The 17,699-nt window shown below is 47.0% G+C and overlaps 7 protein-coding genes across 7 annotated transcripts; 5 read left to right on the forward strand and 2 right to left on the reverse strand.

Moving 5' to 3' along the window:
• Window positions 1–88: 88 nt before the first annotated feature.
• N7520_009833 (uncharacterized protein) lies at window positions 89–1,247 on the forward strand (the record flags this gene model as incomplete). Its single annotated transcript, XM_057143767.1, has 2 exons — window positions 89–673; window positions 723–1,247. 2 exons carry the CDS (start codon window positions 89–91, stop codon window positions 1,245–1,247), a joined length of 1,110 nt encoding a protein of 369 aa, XP_056993055.1.
• Window positions 1,248–1,817: 570 nt separating this feature from the next.
• Window positions 1,818–3,805, forward strand: N7520_009834 (uncharacterized protein; the record flags this gene model as incomplete). The annotated part of the gene is made up of 2 exons (XM_057143768.1): window positions 1,818–2,684; window positions 2,738–3,805. 2 exons carry the CDS (start codon window positions 1,818–1,820, stop codon window positions 3,803–3,805), a joined length of 1,935 nt encoding a protein of 644 aa, XP_056993056.1.
• Window positions 3,806–4,391: 586 nt separating this feature from the next.
• On the forward strand, window positions 4,392–5,072 carry N7520_009835 (uncharacterized protein; the record flags this gene model as incomplete). The annotated part of the gene is made up of 2 exons (XM_057143769.1): window positions 4,392–4,776; window positions 4,837–5,072. 2 exons carry the CDS (start codon window positions 4,392–4,394, stop codon window positions 5,070–5,072), a joined length of 621 nt encoding a protein of 206 aa, XP_056993057.1.
• An 801-nt stretch (window positions 5,073–5,873) lies between these two features.
• Window positions 5,874–10,777, reverse strand: N7520_009836 (MFS multidrug transporter; the record flags this gene model as incomplete). Its single annotated transcript, XM_057143770.1, has 14 exons — window positions 5,874–6,430; window positions 6,482–6,529; window positions 6,578–6,820; window positions 6,878–7,007; window positions 7,060–7,473; window positions 7,527–7,666; window positions 8,425–8,892; window positions 8,945–9,226; window positions 9,280–9,399; window positions 9,447–9,453; window positions 9,478–10,027; window positions 10,095–10,189; window positions 10,247–10,505; window positions 10,560–10,777. The coding sequence occupies 14 exons, from the start codon at window positions 10,775–10,777 to the stop codon at window positions 5,874–5,876; spliced, it is 3,531 nt and encodes a 1,176-aa protein (XP_056993058.1).
• Window positions 10,778–13,093: 2,316 nt separating this feature from the next.
• N7520_009837 (SDR family oxidoreductase) lies at window positions 13,094–13,987 on the forward strand (the record flags this gene model as incomplete). Its single annotated transcript, XM_057143771.1, has 1 exon — window positions 13,094–13,987. The coding sequence occupies one exon, from the start codon at window positions 13,094–13,096 to the stop codon at window positions 13,985–13,987; it is 894 nt and encodes a 297-aa protein (XP_056993059.1).
• Window positions 13,988–14,424: 437 nt separating this feature from the next.
• Window positions 14,425–16,422, forward strand: N7520_009838 (uncharacterized protein; the record flags this gene model as incomplete). Its single annotated transcript, XM_057143772.1, has 1 exon — window positions 14,425–16,422. The coding sequence occupies one exon, from the start codon at window positions 14,425–14,427 to the stop codon at window positions 16,420–16,422; it is 1,998 nt and encodes a 665-aa protein (XP_056993060.1).
• A 30-nt stretch (window positions 16,423–16,452) lies between these two features.
• N7520_009839 (Aldo/keto reductase) lies at window positions 16,453–17,541 on the reverse strand (the record flags this gene model as incomplete). Its single annotated transcript, XM_057143773.1, has 2 exons — window positions 16,453–17,306; window positions 17,364–17,541. 2 exons carry the CDS (start codon window positions 17,539–17,541, stop codon window positions 16,453–16,455), a joined length of 1,032 nt encoding a protein of 343 aa, XP_056993061.1.
• Window positions 17,542–17,699: the final 158 nt, after the last annotated feature.

A 17,699-nucleotide genomic window follows, 5' to 3' on the forward strand; every position in this document is an offset into this window, starting at 1 on the left:
TTCTTTCCCCCCTCAGGTGCTTGCTGTATTTCTTCCATTCCTCAACGATTTTCGGCTTTTCCAATACTTGATAGTTCTCCACTTGATCATGTCTCGCTGCCGTTTCCCTCCTACCCCGGCCATGTCGGGCGAATTCATTATCAAGGATCAACCTGCTGATGCCACCGATGCTTTCGCTTTACCTCCAGCCGCTTTGGGCTCCTCTAAAGTTGATGATCAATTTAGTCGACGTTCCTCTCGATCAGATCCTACATACGTCCCGGCCTCACCACCTTCTCCTGATCTTATGGCTCGCAACAGATCGACACAACAGTCCCGGTCAGGCACCGCCACAAAGCGCTCGCTGGAGGACTTTGAACTACCACCGCCTCCTACTCGAACCCGCAAAATTATACAGATGAAGCCTAAACCTCAAACAACTACCAAGTCTCCGAAGAAAGAGAATGGGAAAGCGGCTCAGACATCACCCGAATCAGCCACCAAGGACGCCACTTCCTCAAAGAGGAAGCAGCCTAGTGCCACAAGTGCAGCAGGACGCAAAATTGCTCGCAAGACAGCCCATAGTTTGATTGAGCGACGTCGACGATCCAAGATGAATGAGGAGTTTGGTACTTTGAAAGATATGATTCCTGCCTGCACAGGACAAGAAATGCACAAACTGGCGATTCTTCAGGTACTTCCCCCATGTTATTCTTTCTGATATAGTAATTCACATGTCTTAGGCGAGCATCGACTACGTGAACTACCTGGAACGATGCATTCGAGACCTCAAAACAGCTGGCGCCACCCACACCTCCGCACCACCATCACCCACATCTCCAGAATTCATCACCGAAACAGGCGAATCTTCCCAGCACCCTCAACGTCCCCCATCATCAATATACTCCTATTCCACCTCTGAATCACCAGAGATTATGCCCGGCAGCGCAATGATCTCGGACACATCTCCTTCCTTCTCCCCCCGCACCCGCATGCCATCAGTCCATACCCTACCTGATATTTCATCAGTTCTGCCTAGCCCGGCATTAGGTCCCATCAACCCGGCTATGGACAAGCTGCATGATATTCAAGGTATTGACCATGAGGCCTCTGCTGCTTTGCTCATGCTCACTCAGGACCGGAGGGGCACCGCGGACTCGATCAACGAGCATTTTGCCGGCACTTCCCTCTCTACTCCCGAGGAGATCAGAGGCGGAGATGTGCAACGGAGAAAGGGTATGAGTGTACGCGATCTCCTTATTTCATGAGATGAGTCAACTTCTGGACGGGTTAAATTTGTGTTCCAGTCATTGAAATGGAGTTTTGTTTTGGGTCGGTGGTGTCCTTTAGCGTGATCAGCGGGTGATCTGTTTATTATGGTTCGATATGGGTTAATCATTTTATGAGTCTTATCATTGTACATGAATTGAGTGGCACTTTGATGTTAATGTTCGACTTTATAGTCCAGATGTCCAAACATGGGTAAGAAATAAAAAGAAATATTCCCATGACCAATTCTCATGACTGATTCAGCTCATAGAATAAAGTTATGACTTCCTTGGCGATGTAAGTGAGGCCATTTTTAGTTCACTGAATGGTCTCTCCCTGGCACGTAGTCTACTCAGTACATTACCCCGGTTCGCGCACGGACCCACTTGACCATCAGCGTCGGCCGTTCCAAAATCCGAAATGCCGACATCATCACTTTCGAGTCTTGGCCTAAGCGACAGTGTCGCCTACACGCGAAGACCTCCATAGTGAATATACCTTTAAAAGGTCCATGCGCATCGATCTACGGTTTTCAAGAGGAATTCGTGACCACTTTGTCGGTTGACATAATGGACCGCCGGTACAATGTAGCACGGTCTTGTCTACGCTGTCACGAGCGCAAAGTCCGTTGCGACAAGGGCTCCCCATGCAACAAATGCAGTCGTCTCAATGTGCCATGTGAATATCCCGGACCGAAACGGGTGAAGCGCCGAGCGCCAAAGACTCCCTCCACCGATCTAGTGGCGCGACTAGAGCAACTTGAACGGTCTATTACTTCGATTGCTGGACAGTCTGCACAACCAACGCCTCAGCAAGCGAGTTATTCACCGGCTCAATCCATCATTGATGGTGGGCGAGCGTCGAGCGAATCTAGTGCGGTGGTTTTGAGTCGCCAGACACAGGCTCAGCATTCTCATGGGTTTTTGGTGAAAAATGGTGATTATGTTGATGAGCCGTTCTTGTCGCGGGTACTTGAGAAAGAACATGAACTGCAGTCAGCGATGGGATCGCCGAATACAAGTAGTAATTGTGCTAGAAAGCCGCCGCAGATGAAGGTTGATGGTATAATTACGAATCCGCAACTCATCTCGTTGGATATCAAGACTCTACTTCCGAGTAGATGGCAGGCTACGGTGCTCTGGGAGACATTTTTGAGTCGGGTCGATCCTGTGCTCAAAGTAATACATGTACCGACGACTAAGCCTCGTATTTTCGCCGCGATCAATAGGCCTGATTCTGTTCCATTTGATGTTCACTGTCTACTCTTTGCGATATTCTTTGGTGCTGCTACTGCTATGTGTTCCGATAACTCCGAAAATGAAGGAATACGCGCGGACCTGCGCCAGTATCAACAGGGTATTGAACTTGCTATGTACCAGTCGTCTTTTCTGGATTCCCCAACTGTGACATCACTACAGGCGCTGACAATCTATTTGGTGTGTTGATATGGCGGTCTCAAGTCGAATATTGTCCGCTAACATTCGTATAGACATGTCTTCGTTACAGCAATAGCGGTAGGTCTGGCTTCACCTTACGTGGACTAGCCATTCGAGCGGCACAATCCATCGGTCTTCACCGCGATGGCAAGAACTTCAAACTATCACCCTTGGAGTGTGAGATTCGCCGCCGGCTATGGTGGATACTATCCACAACCGATTGCCGCATGGCAGAGGACCACGGCATCACAGTAACAGAAAACGAATATGGCGGCGATGCCCAATTACCCGCAAATATCGACGACCAGAATCTCACGGAAAAAACCCTTGAAGCGATTCCCTCTCAACCCCGCTGGACAGAAATGTCATTCATCCTGATAATCTGCGAAGTAAACAAAATGTGGCTCCCAATGGCCCGCGCAACAACCAATTCACAAGACGGCACCAGACCCGAGCAACTAATCGCCCAATTCCGCAACCTCCTACACGAAAAATACATTCAACATGGCGACCCCGACATCCCAATACAACGCATGGGAATAATGCTTAGCCAAGTACTCCTCTCCAAAGCAGAAGTTCATCTCCGACAAAAAGTTCTCCAAACCACATCCCCAGATCCAGAAGCCACACAACAGCTCCTCGGAATGGCGTCCAAAGCACTACATCTTGGACTCCAGATGTACCAAGACGAGCTCCTCCGCGGCTTCCGCTGGTTATCATCAACATACACTCAGTTCCACCTCTTAACCTACATTCTATGGCACCTGTGTGTCTTCCCAACAGGTCCTTTCGTGGAGGAAGCCTGGCGTGGCGTGAACGTACATTTCGAGATCGCGGAGCGGGATCCCTCGTGGCCTGATCCGGGCCCTAAGTGGCCCATGCTTGTGCAGTTACGAGCTAAGGCGATGCGGATTCGAAATTCTAATGCTTCTATTACGAGTAAGCAGCAGCATCAACCGCAGGCTGTGGATAATTTTCCTTTGGTGGATGATGCTGCGCTTCAGGGTATTGAGGCGCCGCTTTTGGATTTGGATAATTTGGACTTTAATTGGTCGGAGTTTCCAGACTGGGATTATTTGGCGCAGAGTTTCGATATTATGAATCAGGATGTAGGGGTTTAGTAGGTAATACATGGAGAACCTCGATTGATGTAAGGAAGCTTACAGCTTTGACATTATGCGTGTCGCAATTCCCGAGGTCAGTTAGAACCTCGCCTGACGGTGATATATTCGCATGTGGCTCTGACAGACGAAAACCAACAACAAAATGATCATGATCCATCCATACGTATACTTCTTTCAACAGTGCTTCAATTCGAGACCTAAAAAAATCTCCTATTCTACTCTTTCCACCTTGAAGTATTTCACTTCTCAGACTTATCTATGGTAGTAAATCCAATCTGATCAAAATCTAGGCTATTGAAATAGCAAGCCTAGTGTTAATATGTGATCTTGGGTGCTATAGAGAAGGAAAGAAGCTTAAGAGCAGAGGGCACTTGACCATATGCGCCATATGGTTCACTGTACATACTATGTAGGGCACAGACCATAAAAGTGGGCCCTGACACGACTCTCAGCACTGCGTAACCGCGTTTTGACGTGTCATGTTTTCACGCCTAAAGAGTCACGCGCGATTAATCAATCCACTATATCGGTCGTCAGTAACATAATCTATTTCATATTTGAAGGATAGACCAACGACGAAAGGATGCAGACTGAAGAAACCACAATTGACGAGGGTGTTCTCGATTTCTCAATCGAAACAGCCTCCAGCACGGTCCTGCGGGTCCTTTTGAGGTCCATCTGTGAGACAATTCCTGAAGCGAAAACAAAGGTTGTCCAGCATCTACTCGTTGCCAAGAATCTCGTCCCCGTGGTTCCAACGAAAGACCCGCTCTCATACCACTCGGACTTAGACGAGGATTCGGAGTCAGATACGGAATCGAATTCAGAGTCAGACACTGAATCGAAACCAGACACTCGCGCACCAGCCCAACTCTTGGGCAAGAGACCCCGTTATTCCAAATGTAAAAACTGCGAAAAAGAGTTTGATGTTCTCGAGAACTCGAAGAAGGCTTGCCGATACCACCCAGGTAAGTCACAAGTGGCAGTAATGAACGAATTCTCTTATCATTTGTTGATTTTCCTTCTAGCATGTGCATTGGCGGACGAAGATTCACGTTTGTTCGTTGACAACGATATGTTTGGGCCTAATGAAGCAGACCTGGACCCGGATATGAAAAAGAAGTATCCTGACTGCTTTGTATACGAATGCTGTGATGCAACAATGGAGGAGAATCCCGATGGATGTGAGACTGCTTGGCACAGGGAGGCTGTGTCAACTATTAGTCTTATTAACGAGCATATCGCGAGAAAGCAGCGTCGTTAAATTGAGCTCGGCTATTGGACTGATTTGTTGTGTGCATATAGCAGTGTTGGCTGCATAGGACTTCATTGTGGGCATTAAGGGAGCACTAGTAGCCGTCTTCTTGTTGAAATTTGTTGGAGTGTGAGGTCACCTGATACCCTCCGTTCGTTCCAGCGCGTGTATGTCTTAGTTAAATCTCTCTCTCTCTTTCTCTTTCTTCCTTTACCCCTCTCAGAATGCAATCTGATACTTGCGTCTGTTTCCCGCCTGCTGTGTATCCCTTACTTCCCCTGCCCAACAGAGCCAGTGCTGTCGACAGAATTTAAAGATAAATTAGTGTATAGCAATCTTGGAGTGTCCCTCGGCCTGGGAATTTGGCTTTCTCCTGAGATTCCTAGCTCTTCCTTCACCATTTTTCACCCAACCAAGTGCAGCTAGCTTTCCGAAGAGAGATGGATGTCAAGAGAGAGACTGGATATCAGGAATATGGCAATACTAAAAGAAATTTCATATCGAAGCTTAACTTTCTGCACTACCTCCTACCCAGTCACCTACCCGATTACTTTTCTTGATCTTCTACCTGAAATCCTATAACATTCCCTGCCATATTTCTAACGACAAGTAGCCAAGTAGTAGATTCCAAAACTTTGTAGTATCATTGTGCAAATTTATCATTCTGCGTAATCGTTAGTCATGCCATGTAAATGCACAAATAGCTCCCAAATGCGAAGAACAAAACAAATAAGAAGCAAGGACCGCAGTATAAAGATAAACAAACAGCTATTACGACAATAACCAATGAGAAGTCTGAAGCAGATAAATTTAGACTTCTTCAGGCGTCTGTGTCCCACTCGACGATTTCCGCATCTCCATCTCCAACAACCGCTGACAAAATGGACTTCGTTTCCGAATCCAAGGCCCGTAATAGAACAAAGCAAACGGAATAGGTATGCAAGCCAGACTAGCAAATCCAAGAATCGAGGTCGCCCATGACACACCAAGCTTCGCATATAGCGGATCGGCAGCAAGAGGAAAGAGCGCACCGGCGACACTTCGCATAATAACAGACGCAGCTAGGGCACTGGCAGAGTAGATCTTGTATGCGTCAGTCACATACGTGAGAAGGGAAATGAAAATTGTTTGGTATCCCAAGCCAAACAATATTCCAGATAGCACTGGGACGATCCAGGGTATCCTGGATTTGGCTGACCAGGCGAGCCAGAAGAGACTGATTGTGAGACAGGGAGCGGAAATGCAGGACATCGGGAGTCGTTGGGATTCGGGGCCAGATGCCCATCGTTTCCCATTTTTCTTGGCTTTGTTGTAGAATTTGTCATAGTAGAGGGCGAATAGGCAGGAGGATGCGGCGCCCAGACCGACTGGAATTGTTAGCGTATGAAATTGGTTGAGCTTTCGACCTCAATGCTTACTTGGAATATACGTCAAAGATGTTTTTTCAACGTCGAAGTTGTAGGTGCCTTTTAAACAATTAGTCTGTGGATTCAGGACGGGATTGGAGAACATACCCTCAAAGATGATGGGATACGCCTGGAAGTAGAAGAATACCATGCTCCATGCCAGAGAGATGAAAATCGATGTGAAGAGAATGATGGGTTCGAAGAATAACATTGTTAGAGGTCTGATGATCGTCTGAGTCAAAGTAAAGGCCGCATCGGACTTCAGTTCCTGTGGAGAAAGAAATCGATCTGATCCGGACTCTTTTCTTAGTTTCGCCGCTTGCTTTTTGAGTAACACCGGGGCGAAAGTTTCTATAGACGCACAAGTGAGCAACGAGACAAGGAAAGAAGAAAGATACGGTTAGTTACCAGAAAATCCCCAAAGACCAACCCATCCAATCCCACACAGCATAACATCGATCCGGAAAGTCCAACGCCAACCATATTGAACCGAACAACCAGATATGATTGGCCCAATGATTGGCCCAAAACTTGATGCCTGGGAGATTTTGTCAGCTAAATCCCTTTAAGATGAGTATGAATTGTCTTACAGCCATATACAAAGCCATTGCTCGGCCACGAGTTCGCAGATCGGAGAATAGATCCGCATATACTCCTCCAACAACAGTTTGCGGTGCAGCAGCCATAGTCCCACAAATGACCCGGAATACCAATAGCGAAGGCCAATTAGGCGCAAAGGCACAAGCAAGCGTCCCCAAGACGAAAACAGTGAATGACCAAAATAGGATCGGTTGACGTCCGATCGTCTCACTTAATGGGCTGAATAATAATGGTCCAACACAATAGCCTACTAGGAAAATGGCTGTTGGTAGAATCCTTTGGCTGTTCCCGGAAACGTCAAAATCTTGCATGATAGTGGGCACTGCGTTGCTAGGCAGAGAAGATGAGATGCCGCTGTTAAGTACGATAAGTAGCCCCACAACAGAATTATACAGCTTCTTATTCTATGATCTGTCAGTATCAGGGTATTTCTGCAAAATGCCCAAGATTAGCTTACGAAAGACCAATTGTTGGGGTTTGCTGGAGAGTCTTCCTGAAACTCAACCAATATTTCATCGGGAGATAGTTCAACTAGTGTATAATCCCAATTGGCCTTGTCTTTCTTTTCATCACATATTGTAGCGATGGGCATCTTGCCTACACGATGATTAGAAAGGGGAAAAAAGAGTATATGGATGACAATCGCACCTGCGGAAAAAGTATTCATGACCTGACCAAGTACAGAGTCACCTAGAAAACTTGACATTTTGCATGTGAGTCCAAGAAAAGTAAATAACAAATGAAGAAAAACCAATGAACCATGTATCTATCCAAAACCGATCCCAATGCGAAAGTCATTCCTTTTAAACGGACCTCTGATCCATGGATTGACACTAGTGGAGAAAAAACCTGTGCAAATCTTGACTCAGAGCTTCTAGCCCGTGTCCATGCATAGCGTCCCAAACTATTATGTTTGCGTACTTACCAACACACCAGTAAGATAGCTTGTATACAATCAAAATCTGATCCAGTGGGTCGGGACCGGACCGGCGCCGGGGTTTAGGTCGTCAAAATCCGGTGCCGGCCAGGAACCGGATTGTTGACGGCTGTTTCCGACGACTAGATCTTTTGAATCCTACGGTTTCGGCTGTAGTTACCTGTGAGTAGTATCGTCAATGCGTTTTCCCATGTGATTTTGGGGTGGAAATTTGTCATATTTTGCAGTGCGTGGCCACGGGATCTATCAATTAGGTACCATGCAGGTCGGAGAAAACACATAATAATAATTGTTCCATTTTATTGGGTAACAGTTTGAATTATGACATATTCATGTTATGACAAAATGGGTCACTGAGGTAAAGAAGGCATCATAGGCAAGAAATCAAAGATATCATTTTGCCCTTCCTCGAAAAGACCAAATGAATCCGCGATGGAATTGGACATAGTCCAGTTAGGGGCATCCATCGTGTCGGGCAGCCTTGGAAGAGGAGGCCTCGCAGCTGCAGCTGCAGCTGCAGCATCACCGCTTGTCATGGAAATCAAGTTCGGGTCTTTATCATTTGGCACAGTTATGCCGGTCCTGTACCGAGGACCATCCAAAGATGCCAAATGCGGGGCATTTTCCACAGGGCTTTCTGGCCCTTGGTGGGAAGACATGACCACATCGCCTTGACTGGACAAGTTGGGCCCATCGCTGTCATTGCTACCTGGACGTTGACTTGCGATTAAGGCTCGTGCGTAATTGACGAATATCGAGACTGTTCGGTGGATGTCTGGATAGGGTGGCTGCTTCAAGAAATCGCACACTTTCTCCACTCTTTCAAGAAGTAGATCCTGATCAATAAGATTTGGCCGCCAGCGCGCTATACGGAGTGCAAATGTGGCTGATGAAGATTAGTATGCATGTACCGTCATGGGGCATATGAAATTACTTACTGACAAATGCCATTGTCAAAGCTGGGTAGGTTGGAGCCCAGGGTAGCTGACAACGATAGGATGGCTCGCCAATCAAAAATGCCAGCTGATCCATAATGGTCGTGACCAAAGATTGCCACAGATTCATTACACTCTGGTCAATTATTTCTGATTCGGAGTTGGAGCCAGTAGGTTGCAGTTTCTGGATTCGTGCCAAAGATGCACATAGAACGAAGATTCTAGCGTAGAGAAGCATCAATTTGAGGCTACTACGTTGGAATGCGCCGGCATGGAAGCCGTTGTCTTAGGGTGGTCAGTAAGTATTCTAGATTTTTGCATGCTTCGAGGTAACTTACTATTGTGAATATCGTCCCAAGTGGTCCACCAGTTTTGTAGCCTTGTCATGATAGCTGGGAGTTCTGTCAAAATTATGTCACGGACCGTTGCTGCATTTTCTAGGATTATTCGCGAGTGGCCTATTATCTAATTAGCAAATGAATCAGGTGGTTGTAAGTGTACAAACCTCGAAGCTGATGAAGTTCTATTATGCATACAGTGCGCATATCACATGGTAAAGAAAGTGGATAGTCAAGGAATTTGCGCAGTTTCGTAATATCCACCTCCCCAATGCGCGATTTGCGACCGGTTCCAGAGGCGACATCGAGTTCCAAGGTAAAGCTAATGAGCCAAGTCCGTGTCTGCCACACCAACTGACGATCGGCCATAGAGGCAGCGAGTGAGCTCCGGGGGACGTTCTCTTGAGAGAGCAATGTGTCCAATGACTTTTCGAGACCAGAGTCTAAAGCTGTGCGCAGGATGAGTGCGGTCGAAAACCAGGTTTTCTCCGAGTAGGCAGCCAGAAGAATCATTCCTTGAACTGTTTCAAGTTTCGTTGGGCGTTCGAAAAAGCTGTCTTCAGCTAGTCGTTGTGCTTCGTCTTGGAGCACGCGTTGCATATGCGTATCGCCGCGTAGGTCCATGACCGCGCGACTGGCTAGATAGATGATGACCGTGAAGCAGAACAAGGAGCGTGATCGGATAGAGTCGAATGTGTCACGGATGGGATCAAAGAGAGGCAAATAGTTTTTACTCCCAACTGTAAATCTGTGCCCGAATTAGGCTTCTATGTCCAATGTTGTTTTGGAATTGCCTGATAGTCTGTTATGCTTACCTTTCATACATGACTCGAGCTCTCTCTTCAGTGACGATACCACGATCAACGATATCGCCTCTTGAATCACCATTTGTTGAATGCTCCATGAATATCTTTGGAGTTACTTAGTGAGCCAAGTTCCGAACGTCCCTCGGTTCGAGTTAACTTACATTATTGGACCCAAGTAAGTTCACAGACATCGAATGAACTGCTGAAACCGGTGCAATCATATCATTCGGACTTAACTGCTGCGACTCAGGACCATTATGATCAACCGTCACAGATCTGCGCAGATCCCCCAAGCCCGAGGAATCAGGAAGAGAGTCGATTGTAGCATCAAAGCTTACATCCTGCCCTCCGATCGGAGAATAATCTTGTTCTCTCGAGACAGGAGTATGAAAACCACTCCTCTGATCCAGTGGAGAAGCCCTTGCAGAGTCAGCTTAAAGATATCCCTGTCCAGTAAACAATTGGGAATCTCACCGTGCAGGGGTAGCTTTCCTTCGACGATCAGTACGGCGCCGATTGTCTTCAATCGGATCTAAAATACAATCCCGACCGGTGGACCGGCAGCGAAAGCAGGGTACTTGTTGACGTGCATCACATCGCATCTTCTGTCGGCGACACCACCGGCATGCTTTGAAGAACCGGATCGGCACGTTCTCCGCGCGAAACACAATCTCCGACCCTCGCTCACTCATTGCAGCAACGTCCGACCGTGAACTTTCGGTCCTTCACTCTGAAAATATTAGCGGGATTTTATCGAATCAAATAGTCAGGCACTGCACAACTCTCTGTATTATGATTGTTGCTGGTCGACTCGGCGAAGCCGTCACAATTCAGGAAAGAGAAATCCGGTCACGTGATAGCGACTCTGAGTCTTTCCTGCCTATTCGGGAAGGTCCGACCACCCATGAACAATATGCGTAAAAATGCATTACAGGCTGGAAATAGTACGAATTAAGAAAATACTATAAACTATAAAGCCTTATTTTAGATCTAATTAGCTACACTAATATGTCTACTATATTTTATTTAAAAAAATGTTATTGTATTTCATTAGACTAAGGATATATTCTTACTACGGTTATCTTAATAAAAGTCTTTAAGGATATCTAATCAGATAAGTTTGAGAGGCTTCAATTCATGCAATAAACTATCATGAAACTCGAAAAATTCATTCCGACACCACTGACCGCTCCAACTGTAACAGGTACATTTAAAACATCGCAGGCGTTTGATGGTAAAGTTGAAAGTTCTTGGGGATTTGAAGCATCCTTTGAATGTCGATATCACCGGAATGATGTTTCTCCAAGTACAAACAGATTGCCTGGCATTCTAATCTCGCTCGTCTGGCTATAAACCATACCGACCTCGGCAAAAGTGCATACCAATACGCAAAGATTAATAGCGCTCGTGGGTCTTTATAGCCCAGCAAGTGTCGGAATCCACGTTTCATGAATCCCAAGAATGCCAAGAATGTGATGTATCTTTCACGGGATCCTCCAGTGCAAGTGGACTGCCACACATCGGACAAGACAGAGGCAGCGGAGTAGTAAGGATTTTGATCGGGTGTGAGTGGCCCATCCAAGGCGCATAATTGAACAAAAGCAGGTGCAATTTCTTCTATCCCACGAAGTTTGGGTCGTGATATAAACCGCCTATATTCGTCCCCCATGCGGTAAAATATGCTGTCCGGCCTGAGTGGGTCAGTTGCTCGCCAGATTGCTCTTTTATTCACTGATAAGTTCAACCAGTCAAGGTCCGATGGGTCATCGGGTTTGAGAGGCCATGCTTCTGCTGGAGTTGATGCTTCGATGGAAGTCATACTAGCGATTCCAAGTATTGCTGCGGAGGACCAGAGAGCGTCGCGGTCCTCATATAATATTGGGCTAGATAGCTTTTGGCTAAGAAGTCCAGCGCCCTGGGCACCGTGATATACTTCGGCGACAGACTTTTTGTTGTTGTCTGGCGCTGCGAATAAGATGCGGTCGTGAGTTGCTGTGACGGAAAGAATGATATGCATTAAGAAAGGATGCTTTTCATAAATGTCAGTTCATTCTCTGTGCAGTACCTTGAGAGGTAAGTTACCTGCATGGCGAGTTTCAAAACATCATTTTGATAAATGTCGCAGGCCATTGCACTTGAAAAAGAGAGAGCAGTGCGGTTTCTGAAACGATCTAAGCGAGCTAGACTATCGGTGTCCATCTGAAAGGAGCCAGGACCATATCCCACAGTGATTACCGGATGGGATACGGTTTGATTGGGCTTTGAATCAAAAACCAGGTGACCAAAGGGACTGTCATCGGTACTTGATGGCTGTAGATCTGAATTTTGGGTCATTTTATAATTGCAGGTAACATCAAATGATAGGCATTTCTGGCACTGCGGTTCTGTCTCGTCGCACTATAGGTGATGTCACTAATTAAACCTGATCATGCCAGCTGATTGGCAAACTCACTTTGATTCTTCGGAGCTTACAGTTTCTGCACCCTCGACGCGATTTCGTGTGCGGCCGACGCCGCCGGGACTTGTTACCGAGAGTGGGTTGATTTGATGGCATTTTGCCATTCGTAGAGACACTAAATGTGCAAAGGAGTGAAGAGGGAAAGACCGTTGTCGATGTTGAGTTCTCGCTCCACCGCGTTAACTCCGGGCTCGGCTCCATCCGAGTGGAGCAGAATATGCGAGCTCTTATTCGCTAATTAAAGTGGAGTCTCATATCATTGGTAGAAGCTAAAAACACACTAACCCAGAATCGTATTCTCAAGTGGAAGCCTAGCATCTCTACTAGAACTGTGACATGGACATAAATTTCATATCTCCGTCCGAAATACGATCCAAAAGACACTTTCAGTAGAATTATAAATATCCCGAGTTCCGCATCTTCCACCACACAGCCTTTGAAAATATCATCCCACTATTGGCAGCTGATTACACTGCGTTCCACCACGTTGACGAACTCCTCATCAATTGATTGTGAACCATCATCAATTAACACCAATCTCATCCTCAATATGCACGTATTTGTTACGGGCGCCACCGGCTTTGTTGGCCAAGCTGTTGTTCAAGAGCTGCTCGATGCTGGCCATACGGTCACCGGACTTGCTCGCTCAGAGGCGTCAGCTTCGGCTTTACAACAGAAAGGTGCCGCGGTAGTTCATGGCTCTCTTGGAGACATAGATTGCTTGAAGAACGCAGCATTCAAGGCCGACGGTGTCATTCATCTTGCTTTTGATCATGATTTTAGCAAATTTGCAGAAAACGCCAAAGCTGAGCGCACCGCCCTTTTCGCCATGATCGACGCCCTCGCGGGTTCCAACAAGCCTTTGGTTTTCACCTCAGGAACCATGTCTTTGGTCAAGGGAGAGATGGGCACAGAAAATAGCACACCAGAGATCAACACGCCATTCAGCGCCCGCACTGTTACAGAGCAAGAGGCACTGGATCTTTCGACTAAGGGTGTGCGTGTATCTTGCGTTCGTCTGTCAGTCACCACCCATGGCGAAGGAGATAAAGGATTTGTGTGGCAAATCGCCGACTTTGCACGTGCCAATGGTCAATCAGTTTATGTTGGCAACGGTCTTAACCGATGGCCTGCTGTTCATCGCCGCGACGCGGCCAGTTTGTTCCGTTTAGCTCTTGAGAAGGGTGCTGCAGGGAAGAGATATCACGCTGTTGCTGAAGAGGGTATTCCGATGAAGGATATTGCGGAGGCTATCGGAAAGTCCACGGGTCTTCCGACTGTTTCTCAGGACTTTGAGGCCGCTTCGAAGCATTTTGCTGGCTTTCTGGTTTACCCTGTCAGTGCCGACAATCCGGCTTCCAGCAAGAAGACACGCGAGCAGTTGGGATGGTCACCCTCTGAGCCATCTCTTCTTGCAGATATCGAGGCAGGGGCTTATAATTAGGGTCTATAAGATGGTTTGGCCTATGTCCCATTTTTATCTCGTGGGGATTTTATTCTCTGGATCTGAATTGAAATAACATCATCTCGTACTTTAATCAAATCAGAGTATGTATTGTAGTGGGGAGATTTAGGCCAAAATAGACCCAAGGCATTTATAATGAGGGTTAAGCCATTGCACTTCGAGAGTCAAGACTTCTCCTTTCGTTGATTTAGTTTATTTCATGGAAAATTGGAAGTGTTCTATTCAATAGAATACTAGTAGTAAGCTCAAGAGATGTCAAACCGAACTAGTCCTGATTTGGAATCCCTCCATCAGTGCTCCGCATATCACGTGCTCCACCCTCAGGCACACCCTGGCAGTCAAGCAGCCAGGCAGCCAACTCAGTCCCAGCGACAACTCGGGAGATCGCCAGATCAAACTCTCTTCACCATGGCACAATGACACATCTGTCTTCAACAAACGCACTCGATCTCACCAGTTCGTCAAATCGTAGCTTGAAACGACGAAAGGTGCGAAAAGGAACAACAAGCTGCTGGGAATGCAGACGTCGCAAGAAACGGTGCGAGTTCACAGAATCCGCCTCTACTTGTAACGCCTGCCAGCGGATTGGAGTACCGTGCGTCAGTCAAGTATTCACAGACACTGTTTCCAATGAACCCGACCACCTTAGTCAGCGTCTTGACCAAGTCGAGGCATTGGTGACTCAATTTGTTCGCCAAAGAAAAGGACAATCAAATCAAGAATTACGAAGAGCTACTCCAACGCCCGAAATTGATAGGGCTCCAACTTTGCGGTCGGTCAATCATGAGCGATTGTCTCGGGGTCCGTCTCTCACTGGGTACCTCTATTCTGTCCTTCCCGACCCATCCACTACTGCAGTGATTTTAAGTAGCATCAAGCTCTTCGCCTCGCCCTTACAGGTATCTCAAACATCTGAATTTGACCGGAACATATCTCATGAAATGCCGGGCTTGGATCCTGATGTTCCGTTAACATCCCACCCAGTCCTAGTTGCTAAGAGACTCATTCAACTCGCTATTTGTCTGAAACAGTTCAACATTTTGCCCTCAGAGCAGCTAACACTACATCTTAATGAACCGATCAATAATGCTGCCCAGAGGTATTTCGATGCGGCTTCCCATTTTGTCATGTCACAAGACTATCTGGTAGCTTCTCTAGATGGACTGGAAACCCTGATGCTTCAAGCGTCCTTCCATGTCACAGACGGTGACTTTCAGGCTGCGTGGAAAATTTACCATCGCGTGGCAAATATTTCTCAGGCGATCGACTTGCCAAATTTGGCAAAAGAGCTTGGAAGCCGATCAGAGAATCTTTGGTTCCGAATCACCTACAGCGACCGCTTTCTATCGCTCGTACTCGGCCTCCCTTTCGCTATTGCCAATAACTGTTTTGCAACCACACCTTGTCTTACGGCTAGTGCCCCGGCGGAAAGATTAGAACGCATACACGCCTTTCTAGCGGGCCATATAATTGGCAGAAATTTACGCATGCAACATGGTGCAGGATTTGAAGAGGGATCCTTTCTTGGTGAACATTCCAGAGAAACAAAGAAGATTGACGACTACTTGAAAAAAGCCACTCGAGTTGTACCAACCAATTGGTGGTTGGCTCCATCACTAGACAATGTCTTTGATGGCGAGGCTTTGGAAAGGACAGCCAAACTCCTGGTGCAGATGCACCAGTATTATCTGACTGTGCTTTTGCATCAGCCTTATATTGTTCATCCCCAGATGATGGACTATGATACCGTCACCTATAGCAAGCTTACCGCGGCATCAGCGAGCCGTGAATTGTTGTCACGCTTTCTCATTATTCGCAACTATCATCGATCACCTTCGTATCGGGCTCTAGATGAGAAGGCTTTTGTTGCTTCAGCTACACTGCTTTTTGTTCACTTTGTGGGGCATGAAAATACAAGTGCCAATTTCTTTGAGCACCAGCGGTCGCATGATCTCGGTATAATTGAGAAAGTGTGTGATCTTTTCGATGAGCTTTCGGTCACACCTAGAGCTTCTCAAAGCTTGTGCAGATCGCAGATTTTGAGAAAACTGATGCAAGTTGAGATAAATGCAGCAAATGGCTGTATTTTTTCCACACGAAGCATGATACAGACAAGTTCGAATGCTGCAAGAGACCGGACCGACGAGCAGTATGGAGTTGAACTTTCCATTCCCTATTTTGGGGCTGTCCTTATTTCAGGTCCACCTTCTAGTGAGCCTTTAGCGATGGAAAGCCAAGAATCTACAATCTTGAATGTGTTGAAAAGTAGTCTTGAAGGCCAGCTGTCTACCTTCAATACTCCACAGCAAGAAATCGCTCCAGAACCAGGGCATTTCGGATATGCAGATTATGAAACGGATATGACATTGCTTAAGGATTGGATATATGATGAGCCTGAAGTCGACAGCGGATGATAGCATTTCTCAATGAAATAACCACGAAATTTACTCCAAAGCCGGCGTATCCGCAAAGGCATATCCAGTCGCAGCCTGAAAGCGACCACCAACAACTTTCTCACCCAATTTACGAATATGGTCCTCCTCTTCCCCGGACAAGGATATGAAGACGCTCTCCAAATTTTCCATCATACGCTGACTCTTTGATGAGCCAGGGATGGGAAAAATGTCATCTCCTTGGGAAAGCAACCAAGCAAGAGCAAGCTGCGGCATCGTAATTCTCTTCGCCCTGGCAAAAGCAGCTATCTCATCAATAAGAACCATATTGGTCTCCAAATTCTCTTTGTGGAGCCATGGTAGATGCACGCGCAGATCACCACGCTTGCTGATATCCTCCTGCGAACGGAGACTCCCAGTCAAGATCCCGTTTCCAAGCGGACTGTAACATACAATCGCGACACCCAGCTCTCGTGCAGTCCCAAGCAGCCTTCGCTGCGATGATTCAATCTCCGTGCAAAAGAGGCTGTACTCCACTTGCACACATGTAATTGGGTTAACAGTATGCGCGCGACGCAAGGATTCCGCGCTGCACTCGCTCAGCCCGATATACTTGATCTTGCCGGCTTCCTTGAGCTCTACCATTGCTTGCATGGTCTTTTCGACGGGCGTGACTTTGTCCAAGCGATGGATGTAATACAGATCAACGAAGGGGAGTCCAAGTCTCTTGAGGGAGGAATCGATGGCGGTACGACAATATTCAGGCGTCGAGTTCACGGTGAAGCCCGGCCGCGTGGCAGTATGCTGAATGCCAAATTTCGTAGCAAGGAATATGTCCTGGCGCTTTTCGGGGTTGGCGACAAACCATTTGCCCAGAATGTCTTCTGAATCGCCATACTCATCGGCTTCAGTGTGCTTCAGTATTGTCATCTCCCCTTGGTTTGCATTTCTTCAAAACTGACCTGTATCCCAAAATCGTTCGCCTCTCTCATACGCCGCATCTAGAAACTCCAGTTTCTCTGTGTCTGAGAGAGAGTTTCCATATATGCCACTGGCACCCATGAGGCCCAGACCGAGGCGAGGAACCAGTGGACCATTTCGGCCGAGTGGACGGGTGGGCAATGTCTTGGGAGCGGCCATTGTCACTGGAAATTCAAAATACTCGATTGTGATGTTTTGACTGTGCTTGAAGTCTGTCTGCTTTTGCAGGTTCACTAAACGCTTCAAAGCCAGTATTTATCTTTCTGGACATCCGGATTTTGCGGCGGACGAGGACAGTGTATACAACACGGAACAGC

This window comes from Penicillium odoratum, assembly GCF_028828045.1.
Source record: "Penicillium odoratum strain IBT 22623 chromosome Unknown utg000006l_segment0_segment0, whole genome shotgun sequence".
Taxonomy (NCBI): domain Eukaryota; kingdom Fungi; phylum Ascomycota; class Eurotiomycetes; order Eurotiales; family Aspergillaceae; genus Penicillium; species Penicillium odoratum.